Raw genomic sequence first — 23,946 nt, forward strand, 5'->3', positions numbered from 1 at the left:
GCACACTTCCCCGCGTCGAATAGTACGAATCGGAAGTGTGCGAGGTCCAAACAAAAGCTGGGCTACCACTATTTTATCCCAAATTACCTGCCCACTCGTTATTATCAATGTAGAAACAAAGCTTTAAGAGCTAGTTCAGACATGGCGGATTCCGCGCGGATGCAAATCGCGCGGTTCTAAACGCAAGTGTTCAGACAGGCGCGGATGTACATGCGGAGTGCCGTTATTCGCATAGGGTGACAGTCCAATCATGGAAGTCGAAGAAGCAATATGTGTGTACTTGTTGCTCCGTAAAAAAGAAAGAAAGAAGAAACGGCAGTATTGGGTGCATCCAATATTACGCGATCGGTTTACTCATGGTCAGTTTCAGACTTTATATCCAAAATTAAGAAGTTTTGAACCAAAATTCTTCAATTATTTGAGAATGTCGATAAATTCATTTGATGAATTATTAGAAATGATGAGTAAACAAATTGAATCTAATGATACCCATATGAGGTCAAGCGTGTCCCCAGAAGAAAAACTCGTGATCACATTAAGGTAAGATATTTATTTTATACGTCAGAATATATATTTTGTACTATAGAAGACTGTGAATCGTCAGTGCTATTGCATGATAAAGGCGATGGAGACTCTCCTGGTACTATTGTAGAATATCCAGTGAAATATCCTTGTGGGTTTGAATATTGTTGGTTTTGCCAAAATACTGCATTAGGCGTGTTTTGCTGGCTCGTGATATGAATAGGCGATGGTAATTTCTGCCCTTTCTGTATTACCTGGAGCAATTCAATTTTAGTAGCCAATCGTTTATTTTCTGGAACTTTCTTTAACTCTTTATACAATGACATGCAAAAAAGTTTATCATCATCATCTTGCTTTGACATACTTTCTTGTATTTGTCTTTGTATTTTATCTCTTGATTCAATACTATTTTCTAATAAGTTAGCCAATCGCTCTTCTGAAGTAATTTTAGTTTTCTTCCTTTTATTGGGTACCGGTTGTATTTCACGTGCATTTACAAAATTATCTAGCTTTTGGTCAATGTTCCGAATTTCTTCATTTTTGGCTTCATCTATGTTTGTGATAGTTTCTTTGTTTTCTATCGTCTTCTGAAGAAAAGAAAGCCGGTCGAAATACATGTATTTTGAACCTTTACATGCACCAGAACCAGAAGGAATTGATTTGCCTTTCTTGAATTCCTTATTATAAGCATCACGGATGTTCTTCCATTTTTTTTGTAATGATACACCTGGAACAGAAATCACTATCTTTAACAAATATAAATACAGTAGCGGTTAGGTAATTCAAGACACTCATTATGCTTTAACTAGCGGACCCGGCAGACTTTCAAAACGATACAGATTAATATTTTATTTTTCAGATATCTGGGTACTGGTTGTTCCTTTGGAGAACTACATTACAACTTTCGTCTTGGCAAATCTACAATCACAGGAATTGTCCGTGAAGTATGTGAAACTCTGTGGGAAAAAGTCACAAAAAACGTCATGCCTGAACCCAGCGAAGATATATGGAAGAAAATAGCTAAAGATTTTGAAAAATATGCAAATTTTCCCAATTGCATAGGCGCCATAGATGGCAAGCATATAAGGATTACAAAACCCAAAGATTCGGGTTCTTTGTATTATAATTACAAAACTTTTTTTTCCATAGTACTGTTGGCACTTTGTGATAGTAACTATTGTTTTACTTTCATAGATATCGGATCTTACGGAAAAAGTAGTGATTCTGCAATTTTTAAAAATTCAGCATTTTATAAAAGGTTAATAGAAAAGTCATTACACATACCAAAACCTAAACCAATATCTGAAACAGATCCTAAACCATTGCCATACGTCATAGTTGGCGATGAAGCGTTTGGTTTATCCGAAAATGTAATGCGACCCTATGCAGGTAAAGGGCTATCATATGAAAAAAAAATATTTAATTACAGGTTATCAAGAGCTCGACGTTTTATTGAATGCACTTTCGGAATTCTGGCAAACAAGTGGCGCATTTTTCATAGGCCTATAAACGTGAATATAGACTTTGCCGAAGACATAATAAAGGCCTGTTGCGTGCTACACAATTTTGTTAGAACTAGAGATGGTATACAGTATGAAGATACTTTACATACTGCGCCAATGAGTAATCTTATTACATTACATGCAGGAAGGGGTACACCATCATCATTAAACATTAGAGACAAATATGCTAATTACTTTGTGAATGAGGGTCGTGTAGAATGGCAAGACACGAAAATATGAAATTAAAATTGTTACAGTTCGCGCCAAATAACTAAACTCAAGATGGCGCGTCGCGTTGGTGGGTTGTACATATTACAGTTAATAGCTATACGTTACTGTGGTAACGTGATAGTTTTCCCGCGCTCGTTACGTACCGCCAAACAACGTTATACACATTTCAGTTATTTGGGGTGGACTGTCTATTACAAAACATGTAAACTACCCTGGTAAAATGTATAATTAAATGTCTACTGACCAAAAAGAACCTTCTTTTCCAAAGAATCCTCATTTTCTCCAAAAATCTCCACCAGCTCCTGCCAAGCTCCGTTTTTAATCGTTTTGTTAGAATATTCTGCACATTGGATGTTCCACAAAGCAGGTCTTTTTTCCACCTCATCGATGAATAGCTCGGTGTCGAAGCGATCCATTGTCACCGTCCGATACGCGCGGCTTCCGCGGAGCAACTGAACGCCCTCTAGGTACGTCAAGTAAATAAAACCGAGCGGCGACCGCGCGAATTCATTTTCTCGGTTGAGCCGCGCGGATTGTCAATCCGTGCGGACAGGTATGAACGATTTGTAAGGCGCTAATGTAATTAGGATCCGCGCGGTTCAACCGCGCGATTTGCATCCGCGCGGAATCCGCCATGTCTGAACTAGCTCTAAGTCGTATCTAATATTAGTCATTTCGCCCCAAAATAAGGCAAAATCCCTAAAAGTGGAAATACCAAATATGCATGCATCGTGCATCCTACTCGGTGACTCTTTTGGGTTCTTGACTCTTGTCAATGATTCAATTTGCAAGAAAGCAGGTTTTTATTTCATGGATTTCTCAATATTATTTGATAATTTTTAACTACCTGTCGATAATCGTGATCATTTTCTGATTTTTAGTGAATCAAATTGGTACTATATAAGTAAGTAGAGTGTGAATGATTACTATCTCAACTTAAAGTTTGGCTAAACATCCATTTTTTTCTATTGCAAGATTCGTGATGGCTTGCGTTGAAGCACCATCGGTAAATGCTGATTCGGAAATGGAAGAGGGTGAAATAGTGGACGAAGTCGATGACCTCTCGGATATATCTTCGGAAGAAGAGTTCTTGCTACGGCAGAGGCTACAAGTGTTGGAAAATTATAACAATGTTTTAGAACGCAAGGAGGCTAAGCGGACGTCATTTGGGTCAGGTATTTGTGTAGGGGTATACTTGCAATTAAACCAATGATACATACATAGGTACTTATTTGCTTTACTAGTTTACACAGTGCCATAACAGTGTAGCTTAGCAGCATCGATGCTTAGCAGTAATTATTATTTAAGCGTAAGTAAGAGTGAAATTTTTGATTAGTCTGCCAATTGTTTTTTTTTTTTGTGAAGATCAATTTGAAATCTCCAAAAGTCAGTTGATCAAAAACATGCCATGAGAAATAATTTAAGTAGTAATTTTCAAACATCATGCCTTCCAAGTTAGAAGCTACACGCCTAGATATTGATTATATGCTTAAAATGTTACAGTATTTAAAGTATTTTATGACTTTGAGCAGCTAAGTAAAAACTTTTCTTACCATCCTGTATTTATAGAAAAATACTGTCTTGTTGCTTTGTTAGTCTTAATTAAAATATTTTGAGGTAATTTAAGATCTTTACTCAAGATCCATCTTGCATAAAGATTTTAAATTCTTAAGATTACTGCCAGAATAGAGTTAAATGATGATGGAAGAATAATTTCCATCATCATCCCTTTATTATATTTTTCATTTCACTGCCCTTGGACAGTCTGACTGTAATGTGCTTAGTAAATAGTAATCATTTACACATAGTTATAGACTTCCAACAAAATTATTATGAAAATTATTTGCACATTTTTAATTCACATGAAGTTTTTTATAGAATAATATTTATATTACTAGCATGCAAATGAGCAAGTGGGTCACCTAATAGTAAGACAGAAGTGATCACCACCTCCCATGATCCTCTACAGTACCAACCACCAATGTGTTGCAGTCTATTGAGGGATTCCTTTATCCACCCTTTAAATTGTAGCTTATTGTAATTTTGTCCAAATATTTTAAGTGCAAATATTTCAAGAACTTTTATAATTATACAGGATGTTTTTCTGTTTCATGCCTATTTATTTTCACTGAATATCTAAAAATACACTGTCTTAATCGAGACAGCTATGGCAAAAAATTGATTTTAGGTACACAACAAAGAGTTTTATATTATCAATCTGATGTTTCTGGTGCAGATGCAGATAATGGCATTTCAAAATTGACTTTAAGGATTACAAGAGAACAAAAACCCTCTAAACCTCAACAAAAACAAAAGAGATCAAAACAAAATGTTAAAGAAAGCTCAAAGATTAAGGAGCACAGGAGAAAAAATCACCGCATTAAAAAGAAAATTACCATCATTAGTGATAGTGAAACAAGTGATGTTTCCGAAGATGAATACAGAAATAAAAGACGTAGGTTAGAAGATGCTGTATCTTTAAGCAAGATAAAACAGGACACAACAACTTTAAGAGACCGTATTACTAAAATGCTATGTGGATCCAAAGCTGAAAGCCCTCATATTGAGGTCCTTGCTAAAATATCTGAGAGTCCAGAAATACCTAAAGTATTTGAAACAGAAAATAATAATGAACACACTAATATAGTTCCTGAGAACAAGTTACAGGAAAAATCAGACCTAGTTGAACCTTTACATGTTAGTACAGAAAAAGATTTAAAAGATAAGCAAAATAAAAGTCCACAAGATGTAGTCGATCCTGGAGTTATCGAAAGAAAAGAAGATTCACAAAGCGATGAAGACCTAGAACTACTACGGCAGCTGGCACTAAAAACAAAGACTGTAAAATTAATATCAAATGAGAAAATATCCACTGAAATCAGACCAGCCATATTATCAGAAGACGAAGATAGTGATACTGCAGAATTGAGAATGATTTGCTTGAAATCTGCTTTTTTGAAAAAAGCTATTGAAATAAAGCAAAAGCAGAAGCTACAAAAGAGACTTTCACAGTCTTCTATTGTGCCAGATGATTTTGATATACAAAAAGCTGAGAATGATATAAACGTGGATAATAATACGGACATTGAATCTGTTGATATGGATATCGGATCTGATGCTGAAGACAAAGGAAAGATTATTAATGATTGCCTTAATAAAAATGAAATCAAATCAAACAGCGCAGAAGGCGATAAAGCAATTTCTGGAGAACGTGATATATCAAAAGATGAATTAGATGATGATGAAGATTTACTGAGAGCAAAGTTACTAACTTCTCTTAGTAAAAATCTCCCTAATCTTGTGGAGCTAAATGTAGATACTGTTGTGGGTAAACCAGACACTAAGTCTGAAAACACTGCAAAGGAACAACCAAAACAAGAAGAAAAAAAGTTTATCATTGAACTAGGAGAATCTGATTCTGAAGGTGAAAATGAAGCAACAAAAAATTTGACAAAAATGCATATGAAATTATCAGAACAACAGGAGTTCCAGAACAAATTAGATCTCTTCTTAAAGTCGACACGAATGGAAGTAGAAAAAAACAAATTGCCAGATGTTGTTCAAGAGCCTGTACAAAAACCACCAGAAAAGTTTGTTGCCAAGGTCAGAACTAAATGCAATGAATATTTCAACAATATAAGTACAAATTATAAATTTAAAATCTTTTTAGGCTATGAATCATTTGCCGAAATCCGAGCAGATTGAGTACAGAAACCTAGTCAAGAGAATGGCTGAATTAGAAAAATTGAAACAAGCTAGGCAGAACACAATTGCTAAAATTCCAATTGTTAAAGAAACTCTTAAGCCTAGAAATATGTCACTGGAAGCTTATAAAATAGCTTATGCTAAAAAAATTGAAGATAGAGTCGCCCAGTCGAGGTAAAATACTTTCTTCCTGATATTTCAAATACTGTACACACTCCCGATATTAAAACATAAAAATTTCTATTCCACAGGAAGAAGATTGCAGAGGAATCAGAAAAAATGCTCAAGTTAAAGGAAGAAGCTACAAAATTATCTCAGCGATATAAAATTGTTGCTACCGAACTTCGTAATATCGCTACAGCTATAACTATAAATAAAAAACAGCAAAGAGTGGTACAGAACGCTTTATCTAAAATAAGACATCAGCATCAAATGCTGATCAAAAGGTATATTTTAGTATTAAGTATCAAACAATTGTGCTCCCTATAAGATATTAATTGTTGAATTAAAATATGATTTTCAGCTCACCTATGAAACATTCCAGCAGCCAAAACATGCGAATAGGTCGACCACCTGACAAAATTATAACTACAGCTAAATTGCAAAAAGAAAATGATCCATCAAAAGAAGAACACAAAAACTCCACCATTTTAAAATCAGTTAAAGTTAGTGTCGTTAATAATCTTAGCAACAATAACGTAGTTCACCCAAGACTGTCAGTTCAACTAGATATTAGTAACAACAAGAAAGTTGTCAAGATGCCAAAGAGTCCACTAAAAGACAGAGTAGTCGATATTAAAAGGATAAGTCCTGAAAAAACTAATAATGATTTAAAAAATGAGGAATTAGTTAATATGTCAATAGCAAAAAAAGAAACAGCAAGAAGTAAAGAGGAGACTGAAACATATGTGGTTTCGACGGATGCAAATGATTATAAATCGCCATTAGATTCTTTGCAGTGCAAAAAGTGAGTAAACAATTTCTAATCATATTTTTTTAAAAACATAACTGAACAAATGCTATCATAATAATATTAATATCATTATAAATAAATTTTTTTTGTTTATTATTGAAGACAAAATTTATTTTTAACCGACTTTCAAAAAAGGAGGAGGTTCTCAATTCCAGTCAGGATCGTTTTTTTGTTAAATATAAAATATTAACAATTTCGATTTGACACATCAGTGTTTATTTCCGAATGTTCTTCATTTCATTAGGTATGCTAAAAAAACGAGAATCTATATACATTCGAACTATCGTAACCGCGACTGAATGAATAATATGTGGATGGCCACATGCGTACGAACATCAGCGGCCTGCGCTGCGATGTAAGTATGCATTAAACTGTCCACAGGTGTTGTCAACTCTTCGTAACTGTTCTAAACTGAATGCTTTTCAGCTGGCAGGAGGACCCGAACGGCGTCCTGTGCCCTTTCGAGGTCGGCGGCAGTTGCAGGGACCCCGATTGCAAATACCTCCATCCCAAATCCCATAAAATCGAATGACGCCACACAAAACACACACACGTATGCAGACACTGCCACACATTCACAAATACTCACACTCGTTACTTATTACCCGTGTTTGTCTTCCTCTTTCTACATACTATCCCTTATGTCTTCAATCGCCTATGGACACCATTACGTGTAAAGTATTTATGTATTTTTTCCTTTATACCTACATAATTTATTTTTCTTAATGCATGTCCAGTAGTCCGCCATTTTCTTTTTATTTTATGAATTTTACACTAAAGTACCTGATTCCCATGATTTCATTCATGATATTTTAATGAAATAAGTTTGGTAAAGATATTGGTTATAAATTGCTCACTTTATCCTATATTACTGTACTAACCCATTTGCATAGGTAGTAATGATCATCATATTACTATCAACAAATAATAATTCATTACTTTATAATAATATGAATAGATAAAGATATCTGCCGATGCATAAGTTGAATCGAGGCTCAAGGCATATCATGGCAGAGTCGAAGATAAGCGACATGTCTTTTCTTAAATGTTTCAGAGTAAACTGAATCTTATCTCCCTTACGTAATGGGCAGTTTAGATAAATCCAAATCCATACTTAATGTTTTAAATGCGAAAGTGTGTCTGTTTGTCTGTCTGCCTGCTAGCTTTTCACGGCCCATCCGTTTAACCGACTTCGACGAAATTTACTACAGGGATAGCTTGCATCCCAGGGAAGGACATAGGCTACTTTTGGTCCCGGAAAATCAAAGAGTTCCCATGGGTTTTGAAAAACTATAATCCATAGGGACGAAGTCACGAGCATCATCTTCTAGTAATAAATAAATAAATAACGTACCTAGTGGAGAAAAGGTTCAGTTTACTTTGCAACATGTAAAAAAAGACTCATCGCGTTTTTTCATCGGCTTGCCGTAATAGCCTTTATTTACACTAACAATAGAGTTTGCCATCTGAATTATAATAATTTTTATTTTATCCATTGTGTATTCTAATTTTTTTATTTACATTAATCTATGCCATTCTAGTTGCTGTCAACAGTCGAACAGCGTTGCTTCAGGAGTGGTAAGTGACGAAACTTTCTAGTGATCTAAAGTAGTGATTTTATAGACAAGCGCGCGTCTATAAATTAAAAAAAAAACTTGACGTTTTGGTCCAGTGTCGCCGGACCCCGGGTCGTGTCCAGCTTTAAGGGTAAACTGTGTTTGTGGACTATTCATATCGATTTAACGTTATTTATTATAATTCGTTTAAGTAAGTACTTATAAAAATATTGTACATGGTGTAAAATAAAAGATTTATTAATAAAGATTTTTAAAATATTGTAAAATCGTCTTTCATATATCATTTCCTACTCCACAAAATATCCTGATTATATTACTTAATTCTTTACTTTATTGATCTATGGCCGAAATTAAATAATCAATCTATCCGTAATCTGTCGATAAGTTTCTAAGCAACGTAGTTACCTACAATAATATTTTGTCAATTTTTTTAATACTTTTCGACAAAGAACGTTGCTAAGCGACTTAACGACAGTTAGGTACCTACAACATTGATATAATTTCGGCCGTAATCAACAAGTAGGTAGGATCTGGCTCAAAGGATAAAAAGATTTGTCTTTATGGTCCTTCGAATCGGATCATATGTATTTAACAAAATCTATAAAAAAATGTAATAAGAAACTGGATCAAGACATGTTGGCTGAGGGTAAAGGCTGAGATCCAGGCGTCCACGCGTTTGCCGCCTACTAATCAATTATAATCTGTCTTACTATAGGTAAGTATAGATAATAAATCAAGCTATAATGCGTAAAAAATGACTTCACTTTATGTGTTAAATATGATGTCAAAAGTATGATTTTATTCCTTATTTTAAAGGTGAACCGTGGTTTTGACATGACAGTTGACCCATAGAGAATATTTGGAATATGACCCATAGAGTAACAATGGCGCGTGAGAAGTCATTTTGTACGGACTATGCCTAGCCACCTAAAAACTCATCTACGCTAGAGAACTTAATGATGGAGTCTAATATTGTAGAGTTGATAGGAATAAAATAAAATAACTAGAGTACAAAGAGACATTTTATTTCGGACATTTGTAAAATAAAATACCAGTTTAAATACTTCTTCCATCACAATGATACATTTATATAGACAAAAATACGTATATTCTGGAATCAAATTCGATATAATTATAAATCTTATGCTTAAGTAAATAAGAATCACAATGAAATGACTAGATAGATACAAACAGGTTTTTAGTACACACCATAGAATAACTGTGGGCGTAGAAGAAAATGAACTAACTAATATTATTAGAGTAGGTAAGTATGTATAATTTCAATAATATAATATGTTTATTAGATTATAATTATATATTATTGTACTTATGGGTCATTAAAATTATACTAGGTATAATATTTATACTCTCTCTTATAAAAATATCTTAAAAATTCATAAGATTGTTTGGTGTTTCCAAAGCTCAACCAGGTATATAGGTACCTAAATCCGAAACGATCTGAGTCGATTGACTGTAAGGCCGCGTCCAGACTACTTGACAGGCTCATCACTATCTCTCATGACCTCTTCAATATACTTACTTTCTTTTTATTATTTTTCTAAAATACTTCAATGATTTTCTTAAAAGACAACTCGCTAAAGGCGTGCAACGTTAATCTAATGTATTTTAGTGCGGACGCGGCCTAACAAAATCATTTCAAAAGGATAATATATATACTTACAATTATAGAAGACATACAAAACTTTGAAAAACGTACAAAAGAGCCCACAGTTAAGGACATTACAGACTTTAATATAAAAGGGAAGGTGTAGAACTACCTATTGTAACCTGACAGACTCTCGAGCAGTTCTTATCCAAAGGCAATAATAATGTTGCCTCAAAGACGAGTAATAGAAATACAACACCGTAAATATGATCTTATTAACACGTTACAGGAAATAATCTATCTATTTATAATAACGATATAGATAAGTAGGTACTATATATGGAATCACAATAAGTATTAATATGTTTACATTATACCTATTATTGGAGTCTCACCCGGTTTAGCAAAACCGGAACTGGCTTCTGCTATAAAAAACTTACACTTCCCACAAAAAAGTTGTCCGTTAACGGTACTTATAACTATTTCAAATTTTGAATCTACGCAATGTGTTGCGGTGGGACTTCGTCTGTGTTGGTGTTAGCTGGCGGGCGTGCTCTGCCTTTTTGGAGTGTTTTTTTTGTTAAAACTGACTGGAAAGCGCTCTAAGGGGTGCCATGCGTGTGTCGGCGAGCGCCGGCACAGACAGGGTCCATACTTGTATAGTTTAACAAACTTGTGTTACAAATAACTACAAACTTGACATTGGCTAATCTTTGCAAAGCCAGAGGAGAGAGAAAAAAAAATGTGTTGCGGTGGAGCCGTTATAATTTTGTGCGAGCTCTAAGGGGTGGGTGTTAAATTGGAGATGTTTTCAGTAAACCTAAGTAATTGGATAGACGACGTCAAACGAGTGGCAGAGAGTCGCCCAGGCGGTGCAAGACCGCAGCGTGTGGGATTCCCTACAATAGCCTTGCGTATGTCCAGCAGTGGATGACTATCGATTGATGGCGATGATGACGACGACCTTTTATTTGGTTAACAGATGGGTTAAGGTTGTAATACGGGATCTAGGCCATAAAACTATGTAAGTATGTTACATAGTTTGCTATGTAGTCGCAGCGTAATGCCATGATGATACGTGGGTTCTAAAATATTAGAGCGTGTGCCACATGGCGATGTGAAGGTATTGTACGGGATACGGGATATAATACGGGATTTTAGACAGTATACCTAGTTTGCTCTGCTCAGTTGAAGCGCTCGGTCCCGTGTGCGCTAATATTATCGGCGGGATCTTTCTGAGCGTGTGCCACATGGCGACGTGAAGGTTGTTGTAATTTGTTGTAATACGGGATCTTAGATCATTCCTAGTTTGCTCGCGCAGTTGGTAAATATTATCGGCGGGATCTATCTGAGCTTGGGCCACATTGCGACGTGAAGGTTGTTGTAATGCGGGATCTTAGAACATAATACTATAGTTTGCTATGCAGTTGAAGCGGTCAGTCCCGTGTGCGCTATCGGCGGGATCTATCTGAGCGTGTGCCACATGGCGACGGCCTTGCGCGTCTCCTGCGCCATCTGTGCCCAGTGACGGCCCTCCGCCGCCGGCTCGGCCGCGCCCACGCAGCACCAGCCCACCACCAGCGCGCTGCTGCCGCCCGTCACCACGCACACCTGCACAACAAATCGATATAAGCTACTGTAACGACGACAGGGTCTTTCCCGGTTGGCCGATGGCCATGCGGGGGTAGGGGTCTCGAGGCATGGCCTCCTTACCCGCGTGAGGCGCAGAGCACCTTTGTACCCTGGTGGAGATCTTTTAATCGGGATTTCACCAGCTAGGGCCCGTCATCTTGGCTTATGGCCCTAGTGGGCTTATTGTACATCCGTTTGTACTCCGCACTGCGGGCGGTAGTTGCGCCGCCGCGCGCGGAATTGTTGTCAGTCCGGGGTTACTAACTACTTACCTAGCTACGCGTAAAAAATCGCTGAAACCTAAAAATGTACGTGCAATAGGTATGCATGGATAGTTCAAAACTAAAAGCGTGCGGTATTCCATTTTCGAAAATAAGTCGGTATAAGATTTTAAAGCTTTTAATCTATAACTACTTGCTACTAAAAACCTCGAAATTGTCTCACCTCAATGGAAGCCTCATGTAAATTAGACGAGGGTAGACTGAAAGAGAGCGCCTCGTTCCACACCGGGTTGTTGATCTCTTTCCTGTTGGTCTTCTTCTTCTTGACGCGTTTCCCGTTCACTAGCAAGTACACTTTCACATACACATCTGGAAGTGGAGAAAAATACTATTCAAATAAGTACATGGCAAAAACACGATAGGTACCAAATCAAAAATAAATACCTATAGGTAGGTATTTATTTTTGGTTAAAAGGGGAAAATGGGTGGATGAGGAAGGCGGAGGACCTATGTGGTGGCGCGCTTTTAAGAAGGTCTAGGCCGTCTAGGTACAGCATGGACGTAAACTGGCAGATTGATTTATTGAAAATTCTTCGCAAAACAACGTAGACCCCCACTACCAAAGGGTTTTCTTTCATATAGTAGTAATAGTATCTACTAAGTTCCTAGTCTCCAAAACTACGACAGTTAGCCGTCCTACTGAAGAGAAGGGAAAAGAGAGCAATAATTTCTGTATTTCCCGCTAGTAGTCGACTGTACCGGGATAGCGCTGCGTTTCTCCAGACTTCTCCAATTTGACTAGCATTGAGTTATCAGATATATTATCCATTACTAGTGTAGACATAACTACCCAAAGCATCCTTTCCTTCTTGTGGCGGCAACAAATTCCTCGCCTTCAAGACCACGACAGTCAGCCGTTCCGCTGAAGGCAAGTAGGAGAGAGAGAGTAACAATTCTTGCAACTCCTCTGGCGGTCGTCGTTCCCGGGATAGCTCTGCCCAGACCTCTGCACCACCGGCCACTTCAACGCGAGACAGAGGTACCTTGGCAGAACCCATTACTTCGTTGCGAGAGAATCTGAAAACCAGAATATAGGTTGGTTACCGAGAATACTAATGATTCCTAGGGACACTGTAACACTCTATTTGACGTTCTTTCTAGAGCAACAGTTTCTGCTCTGATCTTGTAAACGGGAGGTTCCAGTTTTTAATTTAAATACTAGGGCTTGGCTGCAATCAGACTTGCTAGCAAGTGATGATCCCACCTAAGGCCGAACGCGCTTGTCTAGAAGATGCCTACGAGTATGCAATCTTGACTTGAAGGATATCAAATGTGAAAGAAAAGATTGATTGCGAGAATTTGATGTGTATAAATAAGGTATCGTAATAGTTTTACAATTACGATGGAAATGATGAGCCGACAAACACTGATGGACTAATAAACACTTAACTCGCCGCTCTTGATTAACCCCATAGATATCAAGTCCACTTACCTGTCATAATCGAACACTTGAAGCAATAGCGTCTTGTCAGTAAGCTCATCGTGCGATACGGGGAACTTGAAGTGCTGGTCGAAGAAGGGGTTCGCCTCGTTTCTGTGCACCGGCGTCTGCCTCACGCGGGTGTCCACTTCGGGCAACAGACTCACTCGCACATAGGGGTCGTTGAAACCCCCCGCTTCGTAGCCGGCCAGGTCGTGGGCTGAAAAAGACATTTTTTTAAAAAGAATATCAGCCATGCTAATCATGACTGTATTTCGTGCCAAGAGTGGGTACGACAATAGTGCAACGGGTGGGGTTTGAACCGCCGACCTTTCGGAATTCAGTCCGCTCCTCAATCGTTGAGCTATCGAGGCTTCAAATACTTAGAATACTTAGGCTTAGAATACTTTCACGTAAAGCTCATCATATAGTGTTGGGCGACTTATGAAAATAATGCCTCATTCCTTAACGTCTTTAATTTGTGTAGCCCCGCCCCTTGGCCTATATGAGTAAATCTAAAAATAGCTCGCCTGTTTCATGCAATATATGTATTTATTGTAATATGAGATGTGTATAATACATGCATATATTATATAGTGAACAGTACCTACCTATATACAATTTCTGAAAAGCCGGCAACGCATTGGCGGTTTGGGTGGGATGCATTGGTTGACCCGTCTGTTCGTTTGCTCACTATTTCATCATGATCATCTGTATGATGAACCCATCGCTGGCCCATTACAGAGCACGTCTCTCCTCTCAAAATGAGAAGGGTTTTGGTCATAGTGCACCACGCCAAGTGCGGATCGGTAGATTTCACACAATTTTGTGAACATATAAAGAACTCTTAGGCGTGCAGGTTTCCTCACGATGTTTTCCTTTGCCGTTATTTAAGCAAGTTATCACACATAACTCCGAAAAGTATACTTGCTAATATCACTTGCGATTTTAGCGACCTAGAAATCTCGTGGCTATTAGAGAAATGCTTCTATTCGATTAAGGAATACCTGAATCCTTATAAATAATAGCACCTATGATTTTTCGATATCTCTAGTTTTTATTTTTATTTTGTTTGTCTTATTATTTTTAAAATATGTGTAAAAAACAAAATATATTATGACATTAAGCACTACCTAACAGACAAGGATTGATATGTTTTTATATGGTTTTTATAATGTTGACATTTTTGATCTTTATTTAACTATTATTTTATACTTTGCTTGTGTAAAGTCTATGTATGTCTTTCTTTACTTAATATTTTCGTCTTGACTTTATTTGTCTTTAATTTAATTGAATTTAAGGTAAAATTCAAACACCAGTTATAGTGGTAAAATGTATAAGGCTCATCAGACATTATTCCAACATATTGTACCTACATTTTATTGAATAAATCATTGAATTTGAATTTGAATTTGAATTTGATTTGCCAGCAAGGCGCCCTCCAAACAAAAAATAATGAACTTACTGCTCTTTTTACCCGACTACGGCAAAGCCGAAAGGAAGGGTTATGATTTTAGCAGTCTTTGTATTTAGGTAGAATGGCATAAAATAGCTGGCACATAACAGATCTAGTTTTCCCGACTTAGGCAACGCAGAAGAGCTACTAGACCAACTTCCAGCTTTTAAATATGAATACAGCTCAAAACCAACAGCCGACAAATCTAGTCATAGCGAACTTGTAAAAATATTTGCACAACGTGAAAAAAGAAAATAAAAATCTGCTGACCGCACATGGCTGATAATGCTCGTGTTAAGTCTCTGAATAAACAATGCCTGTACAAACTTTCAGGCTTAAATGGATTAGCGAGGGAATTATATTTACGTCTGAAATATAAATTCGGGTACCTATTTAGGTACCTACCTACTATAGTGTGTCTACCTAATAACACTAACATGTGAATTTAATTATGTATAAGACATTAGGTACTTCATTATATAATAACATTTTGTTTTTCAAGTTTGAATATGTGGGATGTATGTTTTTATACAAAAGAGTAGGTATAATAATATATTATCTATTTAAAAACGGCTCAACGCACGTTATTAACTGTCGGCGTATGCCCGACTAGAAGGAACTTGGGCGGGTTTGGAACTAAAACGGGCTTTTTTTAAAATATAAGTTTAAGTATTTATAAATGACTAGCTGATGCCCGCGACTTCGTTCGCGTGGATTAAGGCTTTTTGAAATCCCGTGGGAACTCTTTGGTTTTCCGGGATAAAAAGTAGCCTATGTGCTAATCCAGGGTATTATCTATCTCCATTCCGAATTTCAGCCAAATCCGTCCAGTAGTTTTTGCGTGAAGGAGTAACAAACATACACACACACACACACACACACACACACACACACACACATACAAACTTTCGCCTTTATAATATTAGTGTGATGTGATGTGATTTTTGATAATATTCATTACGCGTTTTTTTCAACTTTCCTAACATGTACTCAGCTTTTTAGCATATTTGGTAGATATTTAAGTAATTAGGTATATAGATCGGTATTACCTATCTAATAATATTTCTATGGTGAGATATGTATATAGGTAGAATTTAGAGAGAGCAAATAAAAACATTTTTGATACGTATTTGAAAATAATTGAAAAATTTCCTTAATTATAGGTAAATAACTATCATAAAAATTATAAATAAAAACATTGAAACGAACCTTCAATTAAATGCACTTCCAGATCGGATCTATCGAAGTCGTATTTGAGGCGCAGATGGATCCTGCCAAGCGAGGGCCCGGCGCCCTCTAGCTCGATGACCAGAGGTGCTTCTCTCTTAGTGTAAAGGTCTGGCTGTAGGGCTCCGAGAGCGCTGATAGCGGCGCCAGCTCCCGGACTTAGTGGGACTCCGCTACTGTTTTCTACTAAGGAATTGCTTCTGTCTATTCTTCTGTAAAACAACAAAATGTTGTAATTAATCTGAAATTATAAATTAAACACCAGCCAAGTGCGAGTCGGACTCGCACACGAAGGGTTCCGTACCATCGTACACAAAATAACAATTTTTAATATTTTTTTGTGTTTTAAGCACAAATTCACGGTTTTCGGATTTTTCCCTTCTCTTGTATGAGAGCTACCATAAGACCTACCTATCTGGCAAATTGCATGATTCTAGGTCAACGGGAAGTACCTACTCCAAGGGCCGGCGCACATATTATGGCGGAGCGCAGCGCAGAGCATTTTACACAGTCAAAATATTATGGACATTGTCCTTATTGAAATAATATCTAAAATCAATATTGTGCATCCGCAATGTCGCGCGTGCTAGCGCATTCTCTGGTAGAAAGCATAATGTGTCACGCGATTAGAAAACTTCGCGGGCATGCTCTGCGCTGCGCTCCGACATATGTGCGCCGGCCCTAAAGGTTTCTTGACGGACACGACAGACAGTCAACAAAGTGATCCTATAAGGATTCCTTGTTTTCCTTTTGAGATACGGAACCTTAAAAACAAAGAATGTGTAGCCTAGTTGTGACAATCGTAATTGCGATAACAATATCATCGTCATCATCATTATTATTATCAACTACGTCATACTGCTGGACCTAGGTTTTGTATGGACTTTCGCACGCCACAGTCTTGCGCCGCCAGAACTCAGCGGCTTCCTGCGAGTCGTTTGATGTCGCCTGTTTGCCTAGGCGGTCTTCAACGTTGCGCTTTCCAGTACGAGGTCACCCTTCTAGCACTTTGGGACCCCAACAACTATCAGTTTTACAAACTATACGTGCCCTGCCCATTGCGAGTTCGACTTCAGCAAAAGACGTACCTACTGTAACCGACAGCTGAAGTGCACTAGAATCTGACATAGCTAAACGGGTTGCGAAGCTGAAGTGATACCAATCCTCAAAATAGTAGTTAATTTAGGCAGGAGCTTTCGGTAGATACCTACTTTAAGTAATCATACTTAATATTATAAATGTCACAATGTGTTTGTTCGTTGGTTTGTCATTCAATCACGTCGCAACGGATCGGCGTGATTTTTTGCATGGATAAGGACCTGGAGAGTGACGTAGGTTACTTTTTATCCCGAAAAATCTCAAGAATTCCCACGGGATTTTAAAAATCTAAGTCCACGTGGACGAAGTCGTTGGCATTAGCTAGTAATAATCAATTAGATAATATTATATGGAATATTAAACGTTTGTATCACGCTGCAAGTCATCAAGCCGTAATGCGGCCATTAATATTTGAGCGGTTTATGTGACGGAAATACACAATTCACGGCCTCAATATAATGTAGGCACGGCGTGCGTACTAGCCTTTAATATTTCAGTGGCACGTGAAATGGTGACCTCGTGTTGACATCTCGATTTGACGACGTGCTTACTAAAATTGATTGGATGATATCATAGAGATATTATTATAGAATGGCCTGGTTTTTATCCATTGATTAGTAATCGTAAGTTAGTAATCTACGGCTTTATGTAGCGTGTTGCGGGTAGTAACTTAAATAATGTACATTTTAATAAGGATGATGACACTAGACATGATGACAATTTTTTGTCTAGTAAAAGTTAGCCTTTGACTGCAGTCTCACCTCGTGGTTTAAAGCGATGATGCAGTCTAAGATGGAAGCGGGCCCTGGAAGGGATATGGCAGTTTTTTTATTAAACTTTTTGGTTTCTACGCGGCATCGTACAGGAACACTATATCGCTTGGCGGCACGGCTTTGCCGGTAGGGTGGTAATTAGCCACGGCCATAGCCTCCTCCCAGAACAGACCAGAAATTTAGAAATTATAATCCCCTGCCGGGAATCAAACCTGGGACCTCCCTCTAATAAAACTACACCGCTTACCGCTGCGCCAAAAGGTCGTCAATGTGGTTAATTATTTATAGTTCTATAGAGAAGCGCTAGTGGTACAAAGACTACAAAGTACCTAATGAGTTTGGATGTAGAAGGAACGCCCAAGCACTCAAATTGAGTTTAGGTATATCAATTTGGAGGGGGACCTATCTACCCGACTCAGTGATTCTCGCGAGGCTGGGTAGCGTATCTCTTCATAACGACCTTTTGCATAATAAATAATGCATCAGCTAACATGTCTAATTCATAGTGTCACAAAGGCGGGATGTTTAACCTATAATTAATTATTATTATACTAGACATATACTAGGCATAAACTACTAGATGACTTCGCGTGGATTTAGATTTTCGTAAATCCCGTGAGAACTCTTTTATTTTCCAGGACAAAAAGACCTTTGTTCGTCCCCGGGATGCAAACTTTTAAATATTATAAATACCAAGTTGCGTCAAAATCAATGGGCTGTGAAAATCTGACAGACAGACAGACACACAAAACCTACTTTGAATCTGTCTCGTTAGTCTAGTGGTTAGTATGTTCGATTGCGGATAACGAGGTCCTGAGTTCGATTGCCAGGTCGGGCCAAAAATAGGTAGATATTGGGTTTTCCTGAACGCAATTTTCAATATTAGCTCGGAGTAAGTTGTCGGTCCTTTGGCCCTTTCCTCGAAGAGCACGTAAAGTCACCAGTTTTGCGCCTAATCTCTCGGATTTCAGTCCCTCAGGTTATGAGAGTGAGGGAATAGAGAGTGCACCTGTGTTTGCGCATAAACTGGTGCACTATGTAATATCTCTCGTGAATTATGGCTACCTATCTGTGGAGGCTAACCGCCGGCCGTGGTCAAACGTCAGTCATTATTATGACTTATTATTACCTACTTTGAAAAGTAACTATCTAGGTACAATTAATTATACGTAGGTAGGTACATAATAGGTCTTGATTGGGTTGTCGGAAAGCTTGGGTGCCCAAACTGTGTTTAAATCAATGTGTAAAGAGCCTGCCTGTCACAGATTGATTCTCCCAAAGCTCTAGGGTTATCAAAATATTGTGACATTTTAAATGTACCTAAATATTAAAAAGTTTGTTTCTGAAAATCTGTCTGTCATTTTTCATGGCTCAACCAATCTTGACAAAATGTGGCATGTATATATTTCATCCCGGAAAATAAAAGTTCTCAAGGGATTAAAAAACATAAATACACACGGACGAAGTCAAGCTTAGCAGGTAGTTTTAAATATGTTTTATGCATACTTAATTAAGTACTAATTAGTACAGTGCAAACAAATAATTAGCAATATTAATTAACCTTAGAATCTTTCATTTGCTCAGAATTCGATAATTAGTGCCAAATAACAACTGTGCACCATTGCTTTAAAAAATAACTATTTAATGCTTGCTGGTTTGAGGTAGCCCTGAGAGGCGGAAAATTTTGCGTATCCGATATTCGCTGTCGATATTTGAAGCTATATCTGCGCATAATGAGACTATGAGACCGCCTTTGTTGATGTCGTTTTAGAAAAGGGGAAAGATGTGAGTGATCTCAGGCAGGTACCTTCTTATATCTGAGTAAAGACTTCGCTTTCTCAATGGTACCTATCTAAAATTGAATCAGCGGTGAGCTAAAAATCTAATAAGTGAAGACTGAATTCTGTTTTGTGTGGGCGCAAAATACTACCATATATTGAAGTTAAATACCTCGTATAAAATACATAGGTACTATCTATAACAATTTTAGTTTGCTTTGAAATATTTCTACTTACCGAGTAATACCTACTTCTACTTATTCTTGATAATAATGGGGATCTTCATGATACTAGAGCCGTAATAGCCGTGTGGTTAAAACGTCCGCCTCCTATTTGGGAGGTCGGAAGTTAACATCCGGACACGCACTTTAACTTTTCAGGGTTGAGTGCGTTTAAAAAATTAAATATAACTTGATTTAAGTGTGAAGAAAATATCTTGAGGAAACCTGCATGTCGAAGAGTTCTCCGTAATATTCTCAAAGTTGTGTGAAGTCTGCCAATCCGTACTTGGCCAGCTTGGTGGACTATGACCTTAACCCATCTCATTCTGAGAGGAGATCTGTGCTCAGTAGTGAGCCATCGATGGATTGATCATGATGGTGATGATGACTAAAGATGGAGGAGCATTAAGGTTTTAACATACTGCTGGTATGCTTATGTTATGGTAATGGTTATGGAACTTGCGAGTAAGTTTCCATTCAATAGGCCAACGGATTGCAAAGCTGAAGTGACAATGGGTGGGGCACATAGTTCAAAGAACCGATAGACATCGGAAAGCGCAGTGTTGACAGACTCAACACAAAGTGGATATACCTGCGACATCAGATGAGTCGCAGAGAGACATTGGACCAGGCGGCACCATCGCAGCTTGTGGAAGTCATTATAAGAGATCTGTGTACAGCAGTGGTTAGGTAACGAAGAAGAAGAAAATAGTCAAGGAAAGCAAAGTATTCATTATAATATACACCATAGAAATTATATGAGACTGTAATAAGTTGTACGATAGGCAGCCTTATATCTAAAACAGCGTTCTTTCTAGACAGTCTTAGGGTAGAGAAAGCTACCTAAGCTACTAAAGTTTTGGGGTAGTAGTAAAGATAATGGGGTTTACCTTGGTGGCATCAACAATGGGGAGAGACATCGTGGGGGTGCGTGCCTTGGACTAGGAGGTGCGGGGGAATCAGCCAGCGACGCCAGGGACCCGTGTGCCATGGGCGCTGCTCTCACGTCTAACGAGGCTGCCCGAAGTGGCGAAGGCGAACGTGGTATGCCAGTAACGCCAGCTTCCAGCGTTCTGCCATCCGGAGCGAAGGTGCGGATTGCGGGTGATGAACCACGGTGACTCTGTAATGAGATTTCTTGCATTAGTAGAGTCTTTATTATTAGAGACTTCACGGTAGGAACGGCATTCCAAATCAGCTGCTCGATTACGGTAAAAGACAGCTGCAATACCATACCATACTATACGACACCATACACCACCATATGTTATATGGTATCATAAGTTACCATAGAATGGTTTGGTTGATTGAATATTAAAAAAATTATAGTAAGTATTGTTAATTAAAGTGATGCGATGGTGACAACTAGTATCATTCGTTAACTTAAACGCGAAAGGTTCTAATCAATGCCAACTGGTTCTAGTTTCATTTTCATTTAATTAATTCCGGATTTCTAGCTAAAATGTTACTCTCAGACATATAGTTTGGAGCTGACTGTTAGTCGGAGTTAGCGCTCAGTGCTATATGTAATTTTCAATCTCACAGTACAATTTCCAGTACACAGTATGCAGTTTACGGCAAATTACTCGCTCTAACTCGTTCAGTCTGCTTCTGATTTCAGTCACAAACTATTCTTATATACCCATTATTTTTAGCAACTGTTTTATACACTTGACTTCACCAAGATCTCAATGTGGTAGGTTTAATGAAATAATTTTTGCTGATACCTATAGGATGTAACTAAAACAAAATACGACAGGCGAAAGCTTTTTCTGTCTGTTATGGTGTACCTTTCTCACACTCTTACACACTTTATGCTGTAACTTCGCCTTTATTACAAAGTTAGGTACGGACTTTTGAAATAAATGTGAGATTTCGATGATTGTCACTCCTACACGCCACAATGACTAAACCGATTTACCTGGAATTTGGAATGGAGGTAGCGTATACCTACTCTGAATTATCACAAAGGGGTTAAGGGGAGGTTAATCCCATCATGGAAAATCAAAGAGTTCGACGTGATTTTTAAAAACATAAATCAACGCGGACGAAATGGCGCGATCGCCTAGATATATTCTACTTAACACTTTTTCTTGATATTAAATCGTCGAACTAAGCCTTACTCTCCCTTACTAAGTATTTCTAGACAAACCCTCTGCTCAAAGGTTGAACAAAGGAAATCATTGTGAACTTAGTAATATTGGCGTCATTCAGAAAAGCAGGTATTATTTAAATATTGTTATCGAATTATTGGAATGTCCTCCATTAACCAACACAAAAAACACAAGTTCAATGTGTACAGGTTATCCGAGAGTTTTAATCTAAAAAAACTAATGCCAAAATAAATAATTTAATCAGAGCGTGATTGCTATCACAACATCTAATTATCCAGTTCACAATACAAAAACCGAAAATATGCGATATCGCTCCGAATCTCAGAAGGTGACTAAACTAAAACCTTAGAAACACCCGTATTTATGCAAGTTCAATCTTGTTGGCCTCCTAGCAACAGATTGTATGACATCGAATGAGCCAAATATCGATTTTATCAAACTACCTGCATTAGATAAATTAATAATTTTATATATTGTTGACAATTCAAATCAATTTTTAAAAGTAACCTTACAGTAAGTACTGGTTTTCCTGCGAAGCCTGGAGCAACATGTTGTAAAATACAATTTATATTATTTATGCGTGATGTTATGTTACTTTGTGTTGCTGTTAAGCTACGGTTTCCTAGGAAAGTGGGGTAGAGGGCTTATAAAGTCGAGTGCAGTCAAACATTTCAACCTGCAACAGTAAATAAGCATCTTCTAGGCAAGTGTGTGTGTGACCTCGCTTCATCATCATCAGCATCATTGCTGTTAATAAGCTTATATCCGCGATTTCGTTCGCATGGACTACACAGATTTCTAAGCCCTATGAATTTTCAAAAATCCTTGCTTAGCGGATGTCTACGTCATAATAAGCTACGTCTAATTTGAGCTGTGTTTTGTTGGATCAGTTAGTCAGCCTTTTCTTTTACATAAGTATTTAGATGATTAGATAATATAGGGTGGCTGTTTTTGGGTGAATAAACGGAATAAGCCGACATTTTATACAACTTTGCAGAAAAGGCTAAATAATTAGACAAATATTTTGGCAGTAAATTTATAGCAGCGGAAACAAATTATAAGACGCAGCTGACGGACGCAGCTGACGGCCGCGACTGGTTAATACATACTTAGAACACCTAACTGTACAAACGGTCGGACGTCGGTCGCGGACGTAACCTTCAGTGCTTGGACGTCCGAGACATATCTCGCAAGTCACGTTCCAAATAACTGTGCACAATTGCAGATCTATCCTTCGCAACTGTTAGCCGTGGTATACGGACGCAGGACGCGTCCCATAGTTTGTTCCACGCTTTATACCTCACATGCAAATACTGACCCAGTTTCAACATACGTTTGAATTTCGCAGAAGTTTTTGACAGCATCACTCGCACACGTTACCATTTGTGTAGGCACTGTGCTATAGGGTATTATATAGGTGTGTATTGAAAACCTCTACTCATTTTTAGGGTTTCGTACGTCAAAAGGAAAAATGGAACCCTTAGAGGATCACTTTGCTCTCTGCCTGTCTGTCATGTCTTTCAAAACCTATCAAGGGAATCAAAACCTGTAGAATACTTCCCGTTGGATCAGGAAAGGCAGGTAGCAATATCCTATAACAAAAGTGGAAAAATCCGAAAATTCGGGATTTGTGGTCATATCACAAAAAGTGTAAGTTCTTGTACGGAACCCTTCTTGTATGAGCCTTCTTGCACTTGACCGGTTTTTAACCATTCCAAGGGATTTTTTTGTTTTTCTAAGAGCAAAAGTAGCTTATATTCATCCTATATTCTACCCCGGGATGCAAGTAGTCTCTGTATGAAATTTCATCAAATACGGTTTAAACGGATA

At 37.8% G+C, this 23,946-nt stretch overlaps 3 protein-coding genes across 12 annotated transcripts in view; 2 read left to right on the plus strand and 1 right to left on the minus strand.

The window, feature by feature from the left end:
- Window positions 1-129: 129 nt before the first annotated feature.
- LOC123866433 (protein ALP1-like) lies at window positions 130-2,904 on the plus strand. 2 transcript variants are annotated; one of them, XM_045908001.1, is made up of 3 exons: window positions 130-540; window positions 1,382-1,780; window positions 1,952-2,904. In XM_045908001.1, the coding sequence occupies exons 1-3, from the start codon at window positions 251-253 to the stop codon at window positions 2,262-2,264; spliced, it is 1,002 nt and encodes a 333-aa protein (XP_045763957.1). In that variant the 5' UTR covers window positions 130-250; the 3' UTR covers window positions 2,265-2,904. The 2 variants fall into 2 exon arrangements, with proteins under 2 accessions (XP_045763957.1, XP_045763956.1); XM_045908000.1 differs by having other exon boundaries at window positions 1,382-2,904.
- A 109-nt stretch (window positions 2,905-3,013) lies between these two features.
- LOC123866414 (transcriptional regulator ATRX) lies at window positions 3,014-8,703 on the plus strand. 6 transcript variants are annotated; one of them, XR_006796189.1, is made up of 8 exons: window positions 3,014-3,159; window positions 3,231-3,430; window positions 4,444-5,858; window positions 5,926-6,134; window positions 6,212-6,406; window positions 6,484-6,927; window positions 7,178-7,288; window positions 8,475-8,703. XR_006796189.1 is itself a non-coding variant. In XM_045907969.1 (7 exons), exons 2-7 carry the CDS (start codon window positions 3,238-3,240, stop codon window positions 7,463-7,465), a joined length of 2,562 nt encoding a protein of 853 aa, XP_045763925.1. In that variant the 5' UTR covers window positions 3,014-3,163; window positions 3,231-3,237; the 3' UTR covers window positions 7,466-8,703. The 6 variants fall into 6 exon arrangements, 4 of the variants coding, with proteins under 4 accessions (XP_045763925.1, XP_045763927.1, XP_045763924.1 ...); XR_006796188.1 differs by lacking the exon at window positions 7,178-7,288 and adding an exon at window positions 7,360-7,606; XM_045907969.1 differs by lacking the exon at window positions 7,178-7,288 and having other exon boundaries at window positions 3,014-3,163; window positions 7,360-8,703.
- A 2,068-nt stretch (window positions 8,704-10,771) lies between these two features.
- LOC123866422 (synaptotagmin-5-like) overlaps window positions 10,772-23,946 on the minus strand; it is a 58,361-nt gene continuing 45,186 nt past the window's right edge. For all 4 annotated transcript variants that reach the window (XM_045907982.1, XM_045907983.1, XM_045907984.1 and 1 more), the window contains 6 exons: window positions 20,893-21,125; window positions 16,115-16,344; window positions 13,462-13,669; window positions 12,820-13,046; window positions 12,193-12,338; window positions 10,772-11,727 (listed from right to left, as the gene is read on the minus strand). In XM_045907982.1, coding sequence (XP_045763938.1) covers window positions 11,581-11,727; window positions 12,193-12,338; window positions 12,820-13,046; window positions 13,462-13,669; window positions 16,115-16,344; window positions 20,893-21,125 — 1,191 coding nt within the window. In that variant the 3' untranslated portion in view covers window positions 10,772-11,580. The remainder of the gene's footprint in view (window positions 11,728-12,192; window positions 12,339-12,819; window positions 13,047-13,461; window positions 13,670-16,114; window positions 16,345-20,892; window positions 21,126-23,946) is intronic.

The sequence above is a fragment of the Maniola jurtina genome, chromosome 6 (assembly GCF_905333055.1).
Source record: "Maniola jurtina chromosome 6, ilManJurt1.1, whole genome shotgun sequence".
NCBI lineage: Eukaryota > Metazoa > Arthropoda > Insecta > Lepidoptera > Nymphalidae > Maniola > Maniola jurtina.

What these genes read in the sequence shown, in the direction of transcription:
- LOC123866433 (XM_045908000.1), top strand. Translation starts at nt 251, where the DNA reads ATGGAAGTCGAAGAAGCAATATGTGTGTACTTGTTGCTCCGTAAAAAA. An exon ending in AAACTCGTGATCACATTAAG is followed by an intron (nt 541 to 1,381) that starts GTAAGATATTTA and finishes TTTATTTTTCAG; the next exon opens with ATATCTGGGTACTGGTTGTT.
- LOC123866414 (XM_045907969.1), top strand. Translation starts at nt 3,238, where the DNA reads ATGGCTTGCGTTGAAGCACCATCGGTAAATGCTGATTCGGAAATGGAA. An exon ending in GCGGACGTCATTTGGGTCAG is followed by an intron (nt 3,431 to 4,443) that starts GTATTTGTGTAG and finishes AATTGATTTTAG; the next exon opens with GTACACAACAAAGAGTTTTA. An exon ending in GATTCTTTGCAGTGCAAAAA is followed by an intron (nt 6,928 to 7,359) that starts GTGAGTAAACAA and finishes AATGCTTTTCAG; the next exon opens with CTGGCAGGAGGACCCGAACG.